Source organism: Trachurus japonicus, chromosome 18, assembly GCF_045865225.1.
Source record: "Trachurus japonicus isolate A0001 chromosome 18, Traja_1.0".
NCBI classification, from domain to species: domain Eukaryota; kingdom Metazoa; phylum Chordata; class Actinopteri; order Carangiformes; family Carangidae; genus Trachurus; species Trachurus japonicus.
Genome location: NC_140924.1, coordinates 29,482,823 through 29,502,028, shown reverse-complemented (window position 1 = coordinate 29,502,028; position 19,206 = coordinate 29,482,823). Strand labels below are relative to the sequence as shown.

The window sequence follows — 19,206 nt, the reverse complement described above, 5'->3', positions numbered from 1 at the left end:
ATCTGTGGAAGATTATTCCATTCTCTGGTACCACTGATTTGAATCTATTAAGCTACATTTGAATATTAAGTTTGGGGAATATGATTCAGCTTTTCAGACTGAGAATTGCGAACAAAAATTCACAAAGTACTTTTTAAACTTATCTGGCTAACTTGCTAATCCTGCTTTGTGAAAAACCCCTCTAGAGAGGGAGAGGAAAAGGAGGGCATGGATTTACACACACGTGCACACACACACACCAAACTTTGATGTGTTCAGTCTCATCAGAAATGTGCTCACCAACAGCTACAAGTCCAATCGAGGCAGGAACTACAACCTGTTCAGCTTTTAAAGGCTAAAATGTGGATGTAATCGTTTGATTTCAACCCTCTTGGAGAATGATGGGTGGTTTATCACACTGCAGTAACTGATTTGTTTCCTTAGTAACTGATCTGTTCATTAGATTTCTGATCCCCTGTTTCAATCTATAATAAATAAAATGCCAGAAAATCCTGAAAAAAGACCATGGTGATAATACTGGCGCCATTAATTCTCCATGAGTGACTGGCTTAATGTTGGGGGAGGTCAAAACCATAAAGAGAGAAAACAAACAAACTGTTTGATGGGAGTTTGAACTTCCACCTTCCAAAGATATCCAACACCTCTCCTACACATGTTGGTAACCCTTCTCAGACAACCACTAGCATCCAAACCAACGCTACTCCACATGTTTGCATTAAAAGTCTCCTCAGCAAATGCAGTGAGGTGAGATGCTCATGTGAATCATTGTGCAGAATACAGCGTGGGTGATGACTGTCAAAAGAAAACTGGCTTTTACTTTGTCTGCAACACATATAGTCTAAGTCTGACAGCGAAGCACAGCGTGTTCCTGCCTGTATCAGCACTGTTTAGCATTAGAGTATGAGACACTAATCAAGAAACTCAAGGGAAACCAGTTTCCCCTGCAGACTCGTTGCAGCGCAGTGTTGTTGGCGTTTATTAGTGTCTTACATTAGGGAAAAAAGAAATCTCTTTGTGCTGAGTTACAATGCAGTTTGGGATTCATTAATGCTGAGAGTAGCCTGAGTGATCAAACATGCCTGATAACAGGCCTCAACCAAGTAATTATTGAGAATTCTTTCCATCCCCATGCCAAATGTATCTCTTTCCTCCAGGATACTTCTACTCCTCCAGCCTCTTATCCCCCGCCTGCCATCGTTTCCCACTCCTGTTCCTCTTCTGTTTCAGAAAGGAGACAGAAGGTTGAAAGAAAGAGCAACACAGAAAACAAAATAAAGCAAAAGAGGAATGCAGAGGAGGAATGAAATCCTATACAAGAGAGTTTGTGCGTTTGTGCATGTGTGCGCGTGTGTTTAATCAATACATCCATCACTGGGATACAAAGGCCTAGTTGGCATGTCATTGACCTACTGTGCTGGATGCATAGTGCTGATTGGGTAATTGTTCTCTTACTCAGGATTTCCCCATAGAAAGCTGGGAACCCTGCTGAATCATCAAACTGCCACTTGCACATGCATACATACATACATGCTTGAGTGCACAAACTCACCCTCACCCACACACACACACACACTCACACCTTTACACACACACACTTTTTGTTGAGCTTCATCCTGTCGTGTCAGGGTCCATATAATTGGCACCGCAGGGTGTCTGACTGGGTGGGCGATGTTGACAGCTCAGAAGTGGTGCTTGTATGTGGCTCATAAAGTGGTGTTTTTGCAGGCTTTGTGGATAAGTCTCAGCTATGTAAACATATATGGGTGCACAAAAGCCCCTGTGCACATAAATGTCAGGGTGGCAGCACAAGATATGGAAGAACGTAGGAGGAACTGAGAACATGGGAGAGGACAGAGAGACGTACTGTAGTAAAGACTAAAGTAAAGAAATAAGTTTCATGTGACAACGAAAACGCTGCTGAGCTGGACAGATACAGAAAAAGAAAGATGATGGAAGGACATGAGGAACAGATGGGATGAAAGGAGGAGAAGAGGGGCAGAGAAAAACTGCAAACGCAGTCTGTTCAGGGTGAGTGGCAGGTCAGTTATTCTGCAACACTTGTGATAGTCTGTGTCATGCAAAGGCAAATTTATGGGTGTAAGCATAACTGCATTTAGTATTTGTATGGCTGCACGCTAGTAAGGTTTAGAGTGAGAATGTATTTGTGTGAATGTGTGGAGAAGTTAAGAATTAGAGGCTGAAGTTGAGTTTTTGCTAGGTGACCTTTCCATGACTGCAGGAGCCAACACACAACACCACCTCACATACAATACTTACAAATCCTCAAGCATCAGACTCAATAGGAACTTCTGCAGAGGCAGGACTCAGAGATATTAGTATAAAATGACCCAAACCGCAGGCTACGGCACTATCACATTTAATGAGACAAGAATATAATAACAAAATTTAAGTAGCATTTATTTTCCTATTTTCAACAATTTTCAACAGACTAGTACAGGTAGTGGGACAGACTCCAAACTCTTACAGGTGGAACTGTCATGAATGGGACCAAGTCCATGGCCACTTGCCTTTGAAATCTGACTGCAGCTGTCAACATGCATCTGGTATAACCTGCAGATTGTGGTACGACACAAGCTCACCAAGAGCTGGCAAAAATAGCAGGAAGGCTCCACGACACATCAGACAGATCTGTGAAGTTGCACCAACTTCATGTAGATGTAGTGCCTTAACCCACAGAACCTTCAACAACTTGCCCGTGTCATCTAACAAAAGGGAAACGTTCCTCAATGCACTCAGCATAATATGGAATCTGAATCAAAAGATGAGCATGTGGCTAAAACAAAGACTGCCAGCTATTAATTACAGGCTTTTATTGCTCCTCATATTAAACCATGTAACTGTGCAATTGAATCAGATACAACTGTGCAATCGCCATCTGAAGTAAAAGAGCATCAAAACAGAAGAGTATTGAGCCACCTCTCTGGCAGCGGTACGACAGCTATCCACCAGTGAAACATGGTTTCTCTCCAAGAAAAAAGGCGTCCTGGTGTAGCAGAGCAGAGACGCCAGCGTTGTTTTCAGCACTTTATGTCCCTCATTTGCTCAGCTGTCCCCATCATTTCAGCTGCTCAATTGTATCCAACTGTAAGACTGTTATAGATGTATAGAATGAAACTGCTGCTACTGTTTACAAAAGGAAAACAGATAATGCTGAGATCCTACTTTGCAGTCAGAGTGACATTGAAGCATTTCGAGCACAAAAAAAGCTTCACCGACAAGTGAAAGAAAATGCACGCACAACACAAACCAGGGGCCGTATAAATGTGGCCACATATACTGATCCTCAAGCTGACTGAGGGTAGATAATGGATAAAGCTTAAACATTCAAATAAGAGCTTCATAACCGATCATGTAAAGACTGCTCCCTGGCACAATATGTGCCAATGAAGTGCCAAAGAAAATCACTGTCACCTCTGTTGTTTGCCAATTCAATTTACCTCCCAGAAAATTTAATCCCCAAGCTGTGCAGTCGTGCGGGTTTTCCAACAGGAGGAAACATTTTTTTTTTTTTACAGAAACTCAACAAGGAGTGGGAGATTGGCTGCCACAGATATAACACAACACTCTTACAGAACTGCTGTGAAGGCTCTCAGAGCTGTTTGGCCACAGAACTGGTGGAAAGGTCTTTAAACACAAAAACCAACATGGAGTTTATTTTCTTAGCAGTTTGTTGGGTTTGAAACTTTTCTACAGCTGGTGACAAGTTTCATAAAGTTTTGATCTTATTATAGCTTCACGATGAAAACTGCCCACATAGCTCTCATTTTAAAACCAGAAATCAACTTATGACTATTCTCGTGACTGCCAGGGAAACCAAACTGAAACCAAACTGCCTTTATTTGACTACAGTTCCTCTTGGTCACCACAGCTACAGATGCTATTTACATGAAAGTGGCACCAGTGACCCCAAGTCCCCAAATGATTAGAGAGAAACGAGGGCGGGGTACCAGGGGCCAACTAAGGAGCAGTGATGTGAGCTACGACATCAAGTACAAAATTCTCCTGTGCTCATAAAGCAGACGGGAGCATGGGGATACTTAATGCTATGGTTCGCTGCTTGAGATTTTCTTGTCCACCATTTCACAAGTCTTCACGGTTCACCAGTTCACAGCCTGTGGTAAATCAGAACAGTGGGTTAACTCTGCCGCCTGTTTTTCCTCTGAATACCAGGCACGTCTTGCAGTCTAGCTTTTCTACACACAGAGTAGAGTCGACCTCTTAAACAGGCATACTTCAAAAGAATCCCAGGTTTAAACTCCAATTTATAAGAACGCTTTTATAGTTCATTACAGAGTGGGTTGCTTATCTATGTGAAGTAGATGCAAAGTGTGGCAGCCTTTAAAAAGCCAAACTTCAAAGCCCCTACCAATGTTATTATGTTTTCACTGCAAGCAGCAGAGTGGCTTGCTTTCTCTTAAGCGTTGCCATGTTCAAAGATTATAGATACTTTTTTGAAAACTTCTTAAGATAAGGTGATGTAGCCAAAAGTCTTCTATTAAAGTTTCACTCCTCTATTAAAACAGTCATGTCTCCAAAAGTCAGTTTTCCCAACGTAAGGAAAACTAATGATTTGCAGCCTGCTGAGGAGACCAGAACTGGAGTTTTTATTTAAGGCCTTCACGCAAGAGCTGTGAAATGTGCGTGAGTGAGACAAAAACAAAGTCTTTACACAAGCCTTTTAATTCCTAAACCGATTCATAGGTGGACGTTTTCCAAAGAAGTAAAACAAACACACTCACACGCACCAAAAAAAACAAAAAATCCACCCAAACAAAAACATTTTTAAAAATCTGACAGTGCGATGTTCCAGGAATAGAAACAATTATCAAAATCTTCCAAATAGGACGGATTCCAACAGGATTTAGTCAGAGAGGGTCGTGCATACAGATGCGTATACGCAGACACTTGCTCTCTACACACACACACAGATAGTGCTACTGCTATTTTCCGTCTGAAACAACACAGAGGGTTGAGAGGAATTAGTGAGAAGAGCATTACAGAGGAGCTGCATTATTTTGGAGCCCTGCTGTGAGGAGACTGCAGTCCTTTTATTTTAAAGAGAATGTACTTCACTTCTTTCATCTGATTTCCCATTCCTCTTCTTTCACTCCCACTATTTACCTGAGGGGGTTTGTAAGCTTTTTTCCATCACTACCCCCTACCTGTGCAAGTGGAAAAACAGATGACTGTACAAACTGAAAAAGAACTACAGTATGCATCCAGCACTTAATGACTGACATTTGCAGATTTTTTTTCCTGTTTGAGTGTCACACTTTGACAAAACGACTAGGATTAAGGCTACCTGTCTGACAGCTATTGATGTTCACTCTGCTTGTTAAAATGCCAAACTGGTTTTGAGTGGTTTTGAGAAAAAAAACAACTCTCCACACAATAATTTGTCCAGTAGAGAACTGTGAAATGTCTGAGACATCTACTGTAGGTCTCTTGGTTCTAACAAAAGAATCACTGAGCAGCTGCTCATGTTCTGAATTCCTTTATTAAAATCTCACCAATATTTATTGATGAAGCAATTTTTTGTGTTTAGCAAATAATCAACATACAAAATGTACCTTTTCTACCAGTACTAAAATTCCTTTATCAATAACAGTAGGCTACAACAGCCTACCTACTGGTCAGATCCAATTATGGAACAGCTCTTCAATATGTCTGACTCTTTTTAATACTTTTTATTCCTGACCTCTGATCAGATCAAACATTTTTAACCACTGCAATGACCAGATCAGGGCTATAAAATGTAAACTTGGTGTTATAACCAATCCTTAGCAATGTAACTGTCATTCTATTGATCATCAGCCTCTGTCCTTCTCTCACTCCTTACCTCGTCACCTTAACTTCCTTCTGTCATCCATGCCTCCCTCTCTCTGTCTTCTGACTTCTCACCATCATGAAGCCAATGCCTTACAAACTCATTTTTAACACAGCTCTCCCTTTCCCTAATCAAATCCACTCTTCTCTCTCTCATCCCTCTCTCTGACAGTGATGGATGGCGGCCTTCACCCATTTATCGCCTTTACATATTTCTCTGCCCATCCGCTTAACGACACACATTCATACTCGCTGACTCTTCATCCTTCTTTCTTTCCATCTTCCTCCAACTCCTCCTCAGCTTCCATCTTTTACACTTGTCCTCAGCTCTTCACACTAACAGATTTCATTTTTCTCCAATTTTACACCCATCCCTCCTCCATCTTGTGTACTCTTCTCCCATTCTCTTCCTCTCTCCTCCTCCCTGTATCCCATGCAGTTTGCCACTCTTTGCATTCCTTATTCACTGTTTGTTTCCATATCCAATACTGTTACCCCTATTCCTGTGCTTTCTATACATCCCGGATGACTAAAGAGGACAGAATATGACAGAGGAGTGATAGTATCAAAAGGATGAGTGGGCTTACAGTACACACGACAGCTGCACGAAGAGGCTACGTGGGCGTTCTTTTGTTCCTTGCCTAGAGAGAAAGAGTGTGTGTATGTGTTGGTCTCCCTATAATTATGATTGTGTGGGAAGACTGTTTTGGTATGCTCACAGTTGTTTCTCTATGCAAGTACTCACCTAATATCAAGGGCCTGGATTATGAGTAAGAGTGCATGCTAGAAAGCCTTAGTGTGTGTATGGAAGGCTGCCTCCATATTTGATCCCTGCATTTGTGCCAACAGAGCTTGTGTGTATTTTCAGATCAAACAATGCAACACAGTTCTAGTGCACTTCAGCAATATGTATTGATACTCGAAGGACATCACTTTCAAGATGTTCATTCATTTCAAACTTCCATAGTCAGACATTAACCTACTGTGGTTCCTGGCTGTCAGTGGTTTTGACTGAAGCCTCGTGGTGCACCTACTGTATTCACACTCCAATCAGATCTGTGGATTACTGTGTTTGTGATAAGTAGCTTTTGAGAGCTAATACAAATCCCCTTGTTTATAAACACTGCAACATTTCCTAAGTCGATTTAAGTCGATTATGGGCTAATGGCATTTGCGTACGTGCCGGAGTAGATGCAAAATAACATAGGCCAGTATGCTTATTATGCAGATTTTAAATCATACATGCAAACACACACACACACACACACACACGCACGCACGCACGCACGCACGCACGCACGCACGCACGCACGCACGCACGCACACACGCACACGCACACACACACACACACACACACACACACACAGAGCATTTTTGAACATTAATTGTGCTTGGCATTTGAAAGCATCTGAGATTTATAAAAGCCCACAGAGCATTAAAGACTAAGACCAAAAGGAACTTAAGCCTTACAGTGCAATAGGTCTCTCCATGTAAAATAACAAAGATACTTGTGCTATGCTTTTAAGTCACGCCTGAAGCTTCTGTTAATTGCACAGGTTCAGGTCAGGTTCAAAAGAATCACCGACAAACACATTTAATGGAAATTCATCGTTCCAAAGCTATTAACAACTTCATATTTAGCTGGGCTTGGTCTCTACAAAAAAAAAGCTGCACCCTCCCGAGGCCGTGGTGGGTGTTTAAACTGAAAGTTTTGGAAGTTAGAGTGAGGTGAGATTCAGCCTCACAGCTCAGAGCTGCACTCCAATACCGAGGGTACTGAGTAGTTCATTCCATAGACGCTTTTAGTTCATGTTCTTGCTCTCAATTCATGCAGCCTCTCTGCTCTCTCCACCCGTCTGTTTCTTAGTCTCAGGAGGTTCCAGGGTTCAGGCAGGGTGGGTAGAGAAACACTCCTCAAAATAGAGGGAACAAAACAACAAAAAGCACATTACAAAAGAAAACAAAACAAAGTGGAGATGGACGCTCGGCACACTTGTCCAGGAGGACACAAACATTTAGTCAAAAGCACATGTTTTTTCATGTGATGCAGTTTTCCAGACACACATGGGATATTGAGTTTTACCTCCCTGTTTTTCTGATCTCTTTTGTTCTCCTTCTGTTCTGTCTGATTTATCTCTCCATCATCCATCTTTCGTCAACTCACTCCCTTTACTCATTTCTTTCCTAAAAGTGTCAAGCGTCTTGGTTCCAAAGGGGTTTGGGCCTCATTGCTGTATAGTCACTTCTGCTGCTTGCTGGTGTGTGTGTATGCACAAGAGAGAGGTTGTATGTGTGTGTGCTTGTGTTGTTCCTTATTGCAAATTCAGCAGCAAATTCTAAGAGCAGGGTGAAGGCTTCCTAAGTGCAGAAAAATGTCACATTAATTCACACAGGAGAAAACACACACACACACACACACACACACACACTTGACAGGCATTGGAGTCTAGCATCTACCACCATATACAAGCACAAGCATAGAAACTAGCTGATGTTTGAGACTGCACACATGCAGATGCTGAATCAGTTCAATGTGTGAGATAAGACTTTAATGATCCCAAGAGAAGGAATTCAACTGTTGCAGCAGCACAAGAAGCAGCTCAAAGAGGCAGGTAAAGACAAGGACACAAACTGCACTCAATACAATCTGAAATACAAAAGCATAGGGATGTGTATAATAGAACTATTAGTCGCTAGTAGAATGTGAAACTTTTGCTGGTTGCCGCTTCTCAGGTGAGAGGAGTTGTTGCTTTGGTCTGTGGTTTGTCACTGTAAACCTGATTCTGACTGCTGGCCACACAAAACAAGCAATCTAAAGATGTGACCTTTGTCTCTGATGGCCAACATTAAACTCAACTATTCATGATAATGACACTCAATCTGTAGCAGTAGCTCTGAATCCACATCATACTCCAACATAAGATATAAGACATAATCTATTGCCTCAAACTGTATTGTTTTTGTCTATATTTAGAAAAAGCACATTTAAGCACATTTAATTCAAAAACTGAAATGTCTGAAATTCAAAAATGGAGACAAGAAGGGTTTGAGAAAAGAATAGACTTTCTCTTGGAGCTGCAGACAAAGCTTGCATGACTGTTCTAAGCTTCGTATCTACCAATGAGCCTAATAAAATAAAGATTAAAAGAGTTGAGGTACACCAGACTGCAGGGTGCAAAACAATCAGGGGAGACACATCAATTCAATAAATTAGTAGAACTGCCATGTTTGGTTGGGAGGAGTAATGAAAACTCATTCTGTCTCATCTTTGTACACCACACTGTTGTGATACATAGACCCAACAGGGTTCAAATATGGGAGACTGGCTCTGCAGATACCAGTAAAATATAGTCAGTTGGTTACGGCTTTCAGGACGGGTAAGGAACAACACAGGAGTAGAAGTAAGGTTAAGAGCAAGAGAGCAGAGTGTAAATGAATGGGACAGGGTGTTATCCAGCTCTATGGGTCAGATCGATCAGCAAGTGGACGGATCGGTTACACACAACTTGTGTGTGTGTGTGTGTCAGAAAGCTTCAATACTGCACTGCTCTAGTTGCAAATTAGATCTACTTCCTAAAGGAGGACAAGCCAGAGATTAAGGGGAGAGGGAAATGCAGAAGTGAAAGTGGAAGTAGAAAGATTTCTGGGAGGTAGGAAATGATGACAGGACAACACTAGTTGAGGAAGAGGTCGGGGAGAAAAATGAAGGCATGGGAAAATCAAGAGATGAAGCAGATAGGAAGGAAGGATGGGTGAGAACGTTAGATAAATGAGGGAAGGAAAGGAAAGGGGAGTATAGAAGCATGTGAGGTGATCTGAGGATGTGTGTGTGGGTAGTGGGTGTGTGGGTACCCATATGTGTGCATACTTTGCGACTCAAAGTAAGAGCAGAGAAGGCAAGGAGATATGGAGGGCAGCAGAGTCAGCAAGCGATAGAGAGACAAGACAAAAAGACGGAGGAAGAGGAGGCGGAGGAGGAAGAACAGAGGGGAGAAGGGGGCGAGGTAGAGTTGTGACTGATAACATTGTCGTACTCGGGTTGCCTCAAGGGCAGACAAGACTGAGAGAAAGAAAGAGACGGAATGAGACATAAAGAAAGAAAATGTGGAAATTTACAGAGCAGCCAGAGGCGGAGAGGTTTTTAAGATGGAAGGTGAGCAAGGATGGAGGGATGGAGTAAAAAAGATATAAGGCAGAAGGTGGGGCGCTGCAGTGAAAGAGAGATGGTAAAGGATGGATGGCGAGGACACAAAGAACAATCTGTGGTAGTAGAGGCTGAGGTAGCGGCGGAGAGCCAGGTGAGAGCAGCGCTGTGGGGGAGGGGAGAGCGGGAGGGTGTGGTGGGTATGACACAAGGACATGAAGGCATTCACGGGGTGAGACACGGGGAGACAGGGTGAGAGAAAAGCAGAGACGGAACAGGAGGGTCACTGTAAGAGTGAGAAAACAGTGAGAGAGGAAGACGGAGTATAAACCAGGGGAGATGAGCAGATAAAGGTCAAATGAAGGAGTAGAGCGCAAAAGGAGAGTGCAGGAGTATTGACATTCAGCGTGCTGTGGGTAAAGTAAGCTGTCTGAGCAGAATTTGCTAAGCACTAGGCTAAGCTGGAGGAGCCCGGTCCACTCTACAACACCACCTGATGTTAGGACTTTGCAGGCAGTGAAGGAGACACATTTTAAAGCAGCATCTTGCTTTTGCTGGAACGTTTTCACATTTTAGTATGCACGCCTCCACAGGAGCTCAGGAGCAGTCAACTTCTAATATCGGCTGCCCCGGGGGACTGGCTGTCACCGCAGGCCTTCCTGACTTTGCTGCCCTGCCAACCAAGCTAGCATGGTTTTTCTTTTTAAAAAAAAAAAAAAAGCTGATGCTACTAGACATACAGAATAACTATTAGTTTGAAAAAGGTACTAAGCTACAGCTCTTGCTCCCTAAACAAGCCAAGAGGTAGCTCACAGTTTTGACTTAAAACACAATATTTTCTACGACTTCAGTCTATAAGAGCTCATCCAATAAGCACACTCTGCATTCCTCTCCTTCACTGGCTTAATGTTACACCCAAACATCACAGCAGTGAAATTAACTTATCAACTCAAGCACACAAGTTTGTTTTTGTTTTTTTAATCTTTTCAGTGTAGACTTTAGGGTTCAGAAATGGGACACTGTAGCCTGGTCTAACATAGAACTCACAGTTTGGAAGAAGACCAAAGTAAACCAAGAAGTAAGGAGGAGAATGCTAAATGGTCCTGAAACGGCTGCACTTTGATAGATACTGCTTCAATATCTTAACTAATCCTCTTCCAGTTTCTCTCAGAAAGAGTACATCTGGACTCTAACACTAATGGAAAATATTGAGCCGACAATTTGCGTCAACCTGTAAAGTCAGCATGATGTACGGTTGTGCCTGGTTGTTACTCAGAGTATTAGATTGCATACATTATACATCACTTTACAATCACCATACTCCACAAGTCTCCAGATTGCTCCACATAAAAACCCACTATGTGAGTGCCTCAGTGTCTGTTTCTGACTCACTGTCTCATCCTGTGTCCCCTCTCTATGGCCACCGCCGCTGTGACTGTTATCAACACTCCTTGTCACTCTCCCTGTATCTAGGCTACAGTTGCTATGACAACTATTATGCATGCCAATCAGTAGCAGTGACTCATCCCTATACCTTATCATCACCATAGCTGTATTTAGGGATGTGTGTGTGTCAAAAAGTGTGTGCGTACTGGGAGATCTTCTGCATGTGAGATGACAGTGTGTGTGTGTGTGTGTGTTGTAGTGCAGAGTCCAGCTGTGGGATCACGGCTGATAGGTTGGTGACCTAATTTGATTCGCTGACCCACAGTCTTAAGAAAGGGTCCTATGATATAACACTTGTCTAATCCGCGCTTACAGGTTTCTAGGTAACTGTTACTATGGGGACTGGCGGTGTTCAGTCTTTTGGGATGTTGTTGCTAGGCAATGAGCTGTTGTGGGGCAGAGGTATACAAGGCAGGTGTGTGTATGAATGTGTGTGCTTGTAAATGTATATGAGGGAGAGCAGGAAAGTATGTGTTGTAGTGGCATCAGCGTTTTCTCATTATGGGCTGTTTTATGCCGTGAAGCACCAAGTGGGTATTGGTGCTGAGTGGTACTCATTTAGGAGAAGGCCTTGGTCCTTGTGTGCATGTGCGCAGAACAGACTCTGGTCCTGTCTTCCACCTACTCTGACCAGACAGAGCTGGAACCAGACACAAAAACACACTTCAGACATCTCTTATAAAACAATGTCTGACTGGAGAATGAGACTAAAAACCCATTTTGCTCTTATCCCCCCCCCCCACCTCTCTCTCTCTCTAGGTCTGTGGATAGCCAGGCGTTCTACCATGCCTGTCCCCCCACCCCTCAATCCCTGCAGACAAAAACACCTGCCCCACACACAACTCCACCCCAAACAAAGGGCAGAACATTCTACCTTCCCCTCCCTTTTCCCTCCATCCATCCACTCTCTTTCTTCTCTCCCCCCTCTCCTTGTCTCATATTTGCCCTCCTCATCCCATCTCGTCCACTGCGCCTGTCCCAGGACTACAAAAAGAACCCTTCCTGATTCTGTTCCTTTCCCGGCGTTTCACTGGCTGACACTGGTCACATGCTGCCTGCTGCCATCTCTGATTGGAGCAGGGGAGACGTGGGGCGTGGTCTCGGCCTGTCCCTTCCACTGCGTGTGTCGAAACCTTTCAGAGTCTCTCAGCACACTCTGTGCCGACAAGGGCCTCCTGTTCGTCCCCCCGCACGTTGACCGGCGCACCGTTGAGCTGCGATTGGCTGACAACTTCATCACGGAGGTGGGCGGGATTGACTTTGTCAACATGACTGGCTTGGTTGATTTGACTCTGTCAAGGAACACCATCCACCTGATTCGACCAATGGCCTTTGCTGACCTGGAGAGTCTGCGCTCGCTGCATTTGGATGGTGAGTTGGAACAGTAATTACATTCTAGGATAACTACAGCCCTGACTTTAACTAGTCCAACACCATGATTACTTTCCACAGAATTTAAAATACTTGTTTTATACACATTTGTGCGTGTAGGTAATCGGCTGACTACATTGGGACCCAGAGACCTGGCAGGTTTGGTAAATCTGCAGCATCTGATCATCAACAACAACCAGCTGATTAAAGTCTCTGTCCAGGCCTTCGATGACTTCTTGCTTACACTGGAGGATCTGGACATGTCTTACAATAACCTCCGGAGGTAAGCTGCTGCTCTGCTGTGATCAGCCACACCTGCCTGCTTTGTGCATTCCCCCACTCTAATCTGTCCTGCTTTGTTAAACAGAAACACAATACGATACTCCAGCGTTTCCTGTGCTCAGGCCTCAGTCTTGATGCATACTGCAGTAGCACAGCTCAGCTCTGAAAACTTCAAGGCACAGTAGAAAACACCTTGTATGATCTCACCAGAGTCAGCAAACACGATGAGGAGAAAGTCGCTGAAACTGCTGAGGCTGAGAGAAGTCGACTAAAAGCTCAGGAAATTGAAAGTGAATCAATTTTGATGAGGTCCTAATTTTCTTTGACTTTGATTTTGTTAAGATTTGATGAGGACACGGCTGAGCTTACTCCACTGCAAGTGTATATTGCTGCAGCTATTCTATATTGTTCATATTTTAGTACCAAGTAATATTCCACTCATCTCCATCTAGGACAATGGAGACACTTACAGCCTCACTATCTATTCCTCTGGACCAAATAATAAGTCAGAACAATGATGATATTCCCTCTTCTCCTGTTCATAGTGTCCCACTGCGTTGATGAATTCAGCAGCTTTTGGCTGTCAGTTCTGATTAAGATGCTTCATTTGTCTCCTCTACAGGAGCTCTCTGGCCTCTCTCCAACCTCCACCAAGCCATAAGAAAAGTATAAAGAGTTTTAATGGTGCACGCATTAACAACTGCACTTTGCCCTTTGTGTCTGAGGAAGTCAGACGACAGTTTCATCAAGGTTAAAATACTTAAACCCATCAAAAATCCTGTAATGAGAACTCTTGTCAGTCTTGATCATCCAGGTGGAGAAAACACCTTGTAGTTTAGTTGTGGAGACAACTGAGGGATACAGAAGCTGTTCAAATGCTGCTTTTGATAGAGTTTTACACAGCATCTCTCAACCCTTAACACATCTCCTGTGGTTAACGTTTTGGGACAATGGTTTTCAGCTGCTGGGTGAGAATGGGAACTGTTGACTACAGTCTCTTATTGAAAAAATGAATCAAAAAGAAGCTGTTACGAGGTGATTTGTTGCAGAATTTCCTCTTATGCTCTGCCCAAATCTGACTTATTGCTTTACTGTAAAATAGATGTAATAATGGAATGGAAATTAGAGGTTGTGCTAGAATAGCCTGCTTCATTTCCCTCTCTTTTTAATCTAAACTACAATTTGATAAATAATTATACTTTATGTACTTTGTCACGGCACATGCTCAATTATCTGGGGAGACTCTATTGTAGAGACAAAGATAGAGGCCATCTGCTGTTTGCTGTTGCTGTCAATAACTTTTTCTGTCCCATTTAAGTGATTAGAATAATTTAATGTTCATTACACTACACTGAATGGACTTTGAAATGAACTTACTAATGTGTGATATTGAGTAGAGGCAGGTTCTTTGTGCTCAGTACTCAGAGTGCTACAGTGCCCTTCAGGTGACACAGAGCAATTTCATATGCACTGTAGTGACCTGGAGAAAAAGAGAGCAAAGGACTAAATCAGCTCTGTAGCCTTGACAAATGCATTCCTTCACATTTATCCTGTTTTTTAAAATCGTTGTTCGTCTAAAACGTTGTTCGTCTAAATCCTCTGTGAGGCACTTTGTGTTACACTGTATGAAAAGTGCCATATAAATAAAGTTGATTTGATTTGATTTGATTAAAACAGTTCTTGAGTGAATGCCTTCACAAAGGCAAGAGCAATACTACGTATATCCATTACAGTACAAACTCAGAACATACAGTGAACCTTGGATGATATAATAGTGGTTCATTTTAACTTTAATCAGGTTCACTTCTTATAAAGTGGAAATGTACCCACAGAGGACACTAACCATCAGAGCAATAAATCTGTCTTCACAGCTGCCTCTACCTTCAAGAGATATTCTCTAATTTCTCTTCCCTTAAACAAGAATAAAAGAACAATCTTGGCAGAAAGTATATTAATTCCATGAATCATACACACTAACGTAAATATTCCTCTGTTCTATCGCTACAGGGTACCGTGGGAGTCCATTCAGAACATGGCCAGTCTGCACACTTTGAACTTGGATCATAACCTGATAGACCACATAGCAGAAGGAGTCTTTGGAGAGCTGTATAAGCTTGCAAGACTGGATATGACCTCCAACAGGCTGCGGACCCTGCCGCCTGATCCCCTCTTTGCAAGGTAGCTCTTAAGCTTCATCTTTTATGTTTCTCTCCGAAGTGGCTTAGTGGAAATATTCTGTAGTAAATGACATTGCCACAGAGCCACCAAAGTGGTTTTTAACAGGGGTGCTCGGGTACATTAACACAGAGAGACATTATGTAGCATTTTTAGTTACTCGATTCACTATTTATTTGCTTTTAATTACCCATATGAACAGCGTGCATGCAACACTATAAACCACTTCTTTCAGCAGTTATGGTGGAGGATATCAAGTCCTGTATTCTCATTTATTTGTGCCCCTATGCTGACTGCTCACCAGACCTTTGTTGTCATGGCTACAATGATTAACATAAGGTCAAGGTTTGCTTATGATTAGGCAGATGTGCTGTATGATTACTGATGTGTTATATGCTCCATGTTAAAAGCTATAGGCCAGCAGTGTATGGAAAACCATTAACAGTGTTGTAATGAGCAACAGACATGATTTTCTACTGCCCTGCTGTTAAATCATTCTTTCAGCTACACTGTTATTCACGGATCTTTGCAAACACCTTGATGTATTCAAATTTAAAGTCTATTTTAAAGTTTACGGCACCTGTGTTTTACTTGAAATGACTGCTATTTCTGTATTGTTTTCCTGCTGTTGAGTGTACTAGAGAGAGCTTTACAACATGCTGCTATTTAAATTTACCCACCTGTGCTTTTTATCTCTGTATGTAGCCTTGCAGGAGCATATACAGCAGCCTTCCACTGCCTCTTCCTTTATAGGCCCATTTGTTTATTCTTACAGTTCCACCTGCTCCCATTCTCTCCCCATCACTCACTTCTCTCTCTTTCTCTCTTTCAATATGACTTAGCAAAGTAAATGATATAGGTTATGGGTTATGATGCCACATCTGGTACTACAAGCTTAAAGATGCTATAACAGCACTAGTGCTAAGTGTTGCTCCTAGGTAGGTTAGTAACCGCCTGTTGTGGATCATTTTCAAACCACTTGTCTTTCATTTTCCGCTGCAAGCTCTCGTTAACTTGCTGTTGCCAAGACCTCACTTTACGGCTAAATTATTTTTGTTGCTCGAGACTCCTTTGGATGCATAACAATTAAATGGCAATAAAAAACCTTTCCTTTGAAACATGGGTGCTAAAAGGAGGAAATTGTTGCAATTTTACAAAATAGGGGTATAAATGGCCAAAAATGTCTGTGTTGACAAGAAGAAAAAAAATGTTGATGGAAATAAAACAATATAGTGCTGTTTCAGTTCTGCTATTTGGGCTTTCATACTCAAACTGATAACTAGTACACATGTAAACATGTTAGGTTTATGAGTGAGGTCTGGATTGGTCACTAAACTGATCAAGAACGTGTTATTCAAACAAACTCCAGTAAGTCAACCCTAAATTTGTGACAGTAGGCTAATTCCTTTTCCTCTGTCATCCTCAGGTCTCAGACTGGTGCAATTAGTCCCACCCCCTACAATAATGTAATAAGTCTCAATTTTGGGGGAAACCCGCTGCACTGCAACTGCGAGCTGCTATGGTTACGTCGGCTTATTCGCGGAGACGACATGGAGACGTGTGCCACACCTGCTCACCTGGCTGGAAGGTAAATGTCACCAATTGGTCATGGATTATTGGTCTTACCTACAAAGCATTGGAATCAACTATTTATCCTACACCTTTTAGTGGAGCCTTCCTACCATCAGCAGCAGAGGAGCGGAGGAGTATAAATGATTGATTCATGTGTTACGTCCAACTGAAAATCATTAACATTTCCCAGCTTTGGCTTTAGCCCAAGCTCAAGCCCAAGTTTTTGCTACAGTCCTGTTTTAGCTCATATTTCATGACGCCTTAATTAGATCATCATGTGTGTGAGAATAGAACTGGAGCAAAACCTCACAGGGCAGGTAGGCTGCAAAGTCTGAGCGCTCAACAGTGGTGTAATATATTCTGCTACCTCAGACAGACTCAGTTTCTCCTTCCTGCATCTCTCTTTGAATTTTTCCGGTCTTACCCTGCAGTCAAATTTATGTAGTGAAAACAAAGAAAATGAACATCTGCTGCTGTCATCAGTCATTGCTGTCACCATTAATTACCCTTTATTTAGTCTTGTTTTCTGCAGTGTAGCAAGGGAAATTGCTCAGACTGTTGTGTGTTACTGAACTTAACCCTTAAATTGATAGATGAGAGCACATAGATCTTTAGGTTAATGTGCTATATTAATCTGCCAAACCCATCTCAGAGCCCCTGAGCTCTCTCTTTCTCTCTCTCTCTCTTCATCAGCTTCAACTCTCCTTCTTTTGTCTCTCAGGTATTTCTGGTCAATTCCTGAGGAGGAGTTTACTTGTGAACCACCGCTCATCACCCGTCACACCCACAAGCTGTGGGTCTTGGAGGGTCAGCGCGCCACGCTTAAGTGCCGTTCAATTGGTGACCCTGAGCCAGTAGTCCACTGGGTTTCACCAGATGACCGCATCATTGCAAACTCATCCCGGACCAGTTCCTTCAGCAACGGGACCTTGGATATCTTAGTAACTGTAGCTCGGGATGACGGGGCATACACATGTATTGCAATAAATGCGGCAGGTGAAGCGACTGCTACTGTGGACCTGAAAATAATCCCCCTACCTCATCGGGGAGGAGCTGGTGGAAACACAGGGAATAACAACGTGAACACCAAGAACAACAGGAACGTGACCAATGGAATTTTACGGACTGATCCGGGCTCCTCGGATATCAGCACAGGGAAAAATGGAGGGATTAATAACGGTGTCGGCCGTGGAGGAGAGGTGGAGGAGGAAAGACGAGGTGGAGGGGAGAATGAAGAGGGCGACGGCGGCAGGGCCTCTGAAGGAGAGAGGCCTGGTGGAGGGAGCATGGAGGACGAGGAGGGGGCCGAGGAAGAAGGGAGGATGGTTGGAGTACAAGGGGTGACGTCAACCTCGGCTCAAGTCCGATGGGATCTGGGGCGTTTGTCTGCAGCTTACGTTGTCTGGATGTATCAGATACAGTACAACTGCACCGCGGACGAGACCTTGATCTACAGGTTGGTGAAACCTCTGTTATTTACAATACGCTGTGTAATACTGTGTAAGCAATGGTCGCCACTCTGGATTTGAAATGTCTCAAATAACATCAATACTTGTCTTGCAGCTTCTACTTTGTTGGTAACCACCTTTCATTTTTGTCAGTCCCTTCCTCTCTGTTTTCATGCAAAAAGCCTTAAATATTTATCCATTACAGCATGACACTTAGTCTGCAACTCTTCACCTTGTACATGGACGAGCGGATTGCTCAAGGGAAGGATGAATAGGGAGACAGATGAAGGAAGAGGGGCGAGGGTAGTTAATAATTTATCTCCATCACTGTATGACAAAAACCCAACAGGTGAAGAGTGAGTGCATATGGATGAGAGGGGGGCGGCAGAACAAGTAGAGAAAACGTTTAAGGAATAAAGGGAATTTTGAAGAAAGGGAGATTTTGAAGATTTTTGACAGTGTCCTCTGGAACATCTAGAGGCAAGCAGAAAGTGTGTGACTGAATGCAAAATATATCTACAACAACAAGCGACATACAGGGGCCTGTGCCAGCATTAATGGGCAAGTAAAAGAGGATATTGAAGGGACATTTCATTTTTAATTTGAAGTAACATTTAAATCTTTGGGGAGCGATGCCACTTTGCATTTAAAATAAGATCCCCTCACACTGTTTACTCAACATGCTCTCAGAGGCAGAAAAATAATCAAACATTTATAAAGACCACATTTAAGGTTAAGGGCTGCAACGTTCTTCTTGTTACCACAAATTATTTAAAGGTCACTGCCACACCCTGTCTCACAAGGCTTCATATTTGGTAAATACATGATGTGAAAACATATTCTGCATACCATAAAAAATCCTCTGCAAAGCTGCCAATCTGTGCTCGCTCTTTCTTTGCATCTCTGTGAGCCAATCTAAT

The 19,206-nt window shown here is 42.8% G+C and overlaps 2 protein-coding genes across 3 annotated transcripts in view; one reads left to right on the top strand and one right to left on the bottom strand.

Moving 5' to 3' along the window:
- Positions 1–19,206, bottom strand: part of pcxb (pyruvate carboxylase b) — a 278,215-nt gene that overhangs the window by 83,925 nt on the left and 175,084 nt on the right. The gene's annotated exons all lie outside the window — the stretch shown is intronic.
- Positions 1–19,206, top strand: part of LOC146969592 (leucine-rich repeat and fibronectin type-III domain-containing protein 4) — a 38,092-nt gene that overhangs the window by 6,768 nt on the left and 12,118 nt on the right. Inside the window, exons 3-7 of the mRNA XM_085806209.1 lie at positions 12,198–12,809; positions 12,930–13,092; positions 15,099–15,269; positions 16,693–16,854; positions 17,560–18,294. Of these exons, the coding sequence (XP_085662335.1) occupies positions 12,224–12,809; positions 12,930–13,092; positions 15,099–15,269; positions 16,693–16,854; positions 17,560–18,294 (1,817 nt within the window). The 5' untranslated portion in view covers positions 12,198–12,223. The remainder of the gene's footprint in view (positions 1–12,197; positions 12,810–12,929; positions 13,093–15,098; positions 15,270–16,692; positions 16,855–17,559; positions 18,295–19,206) is intronic.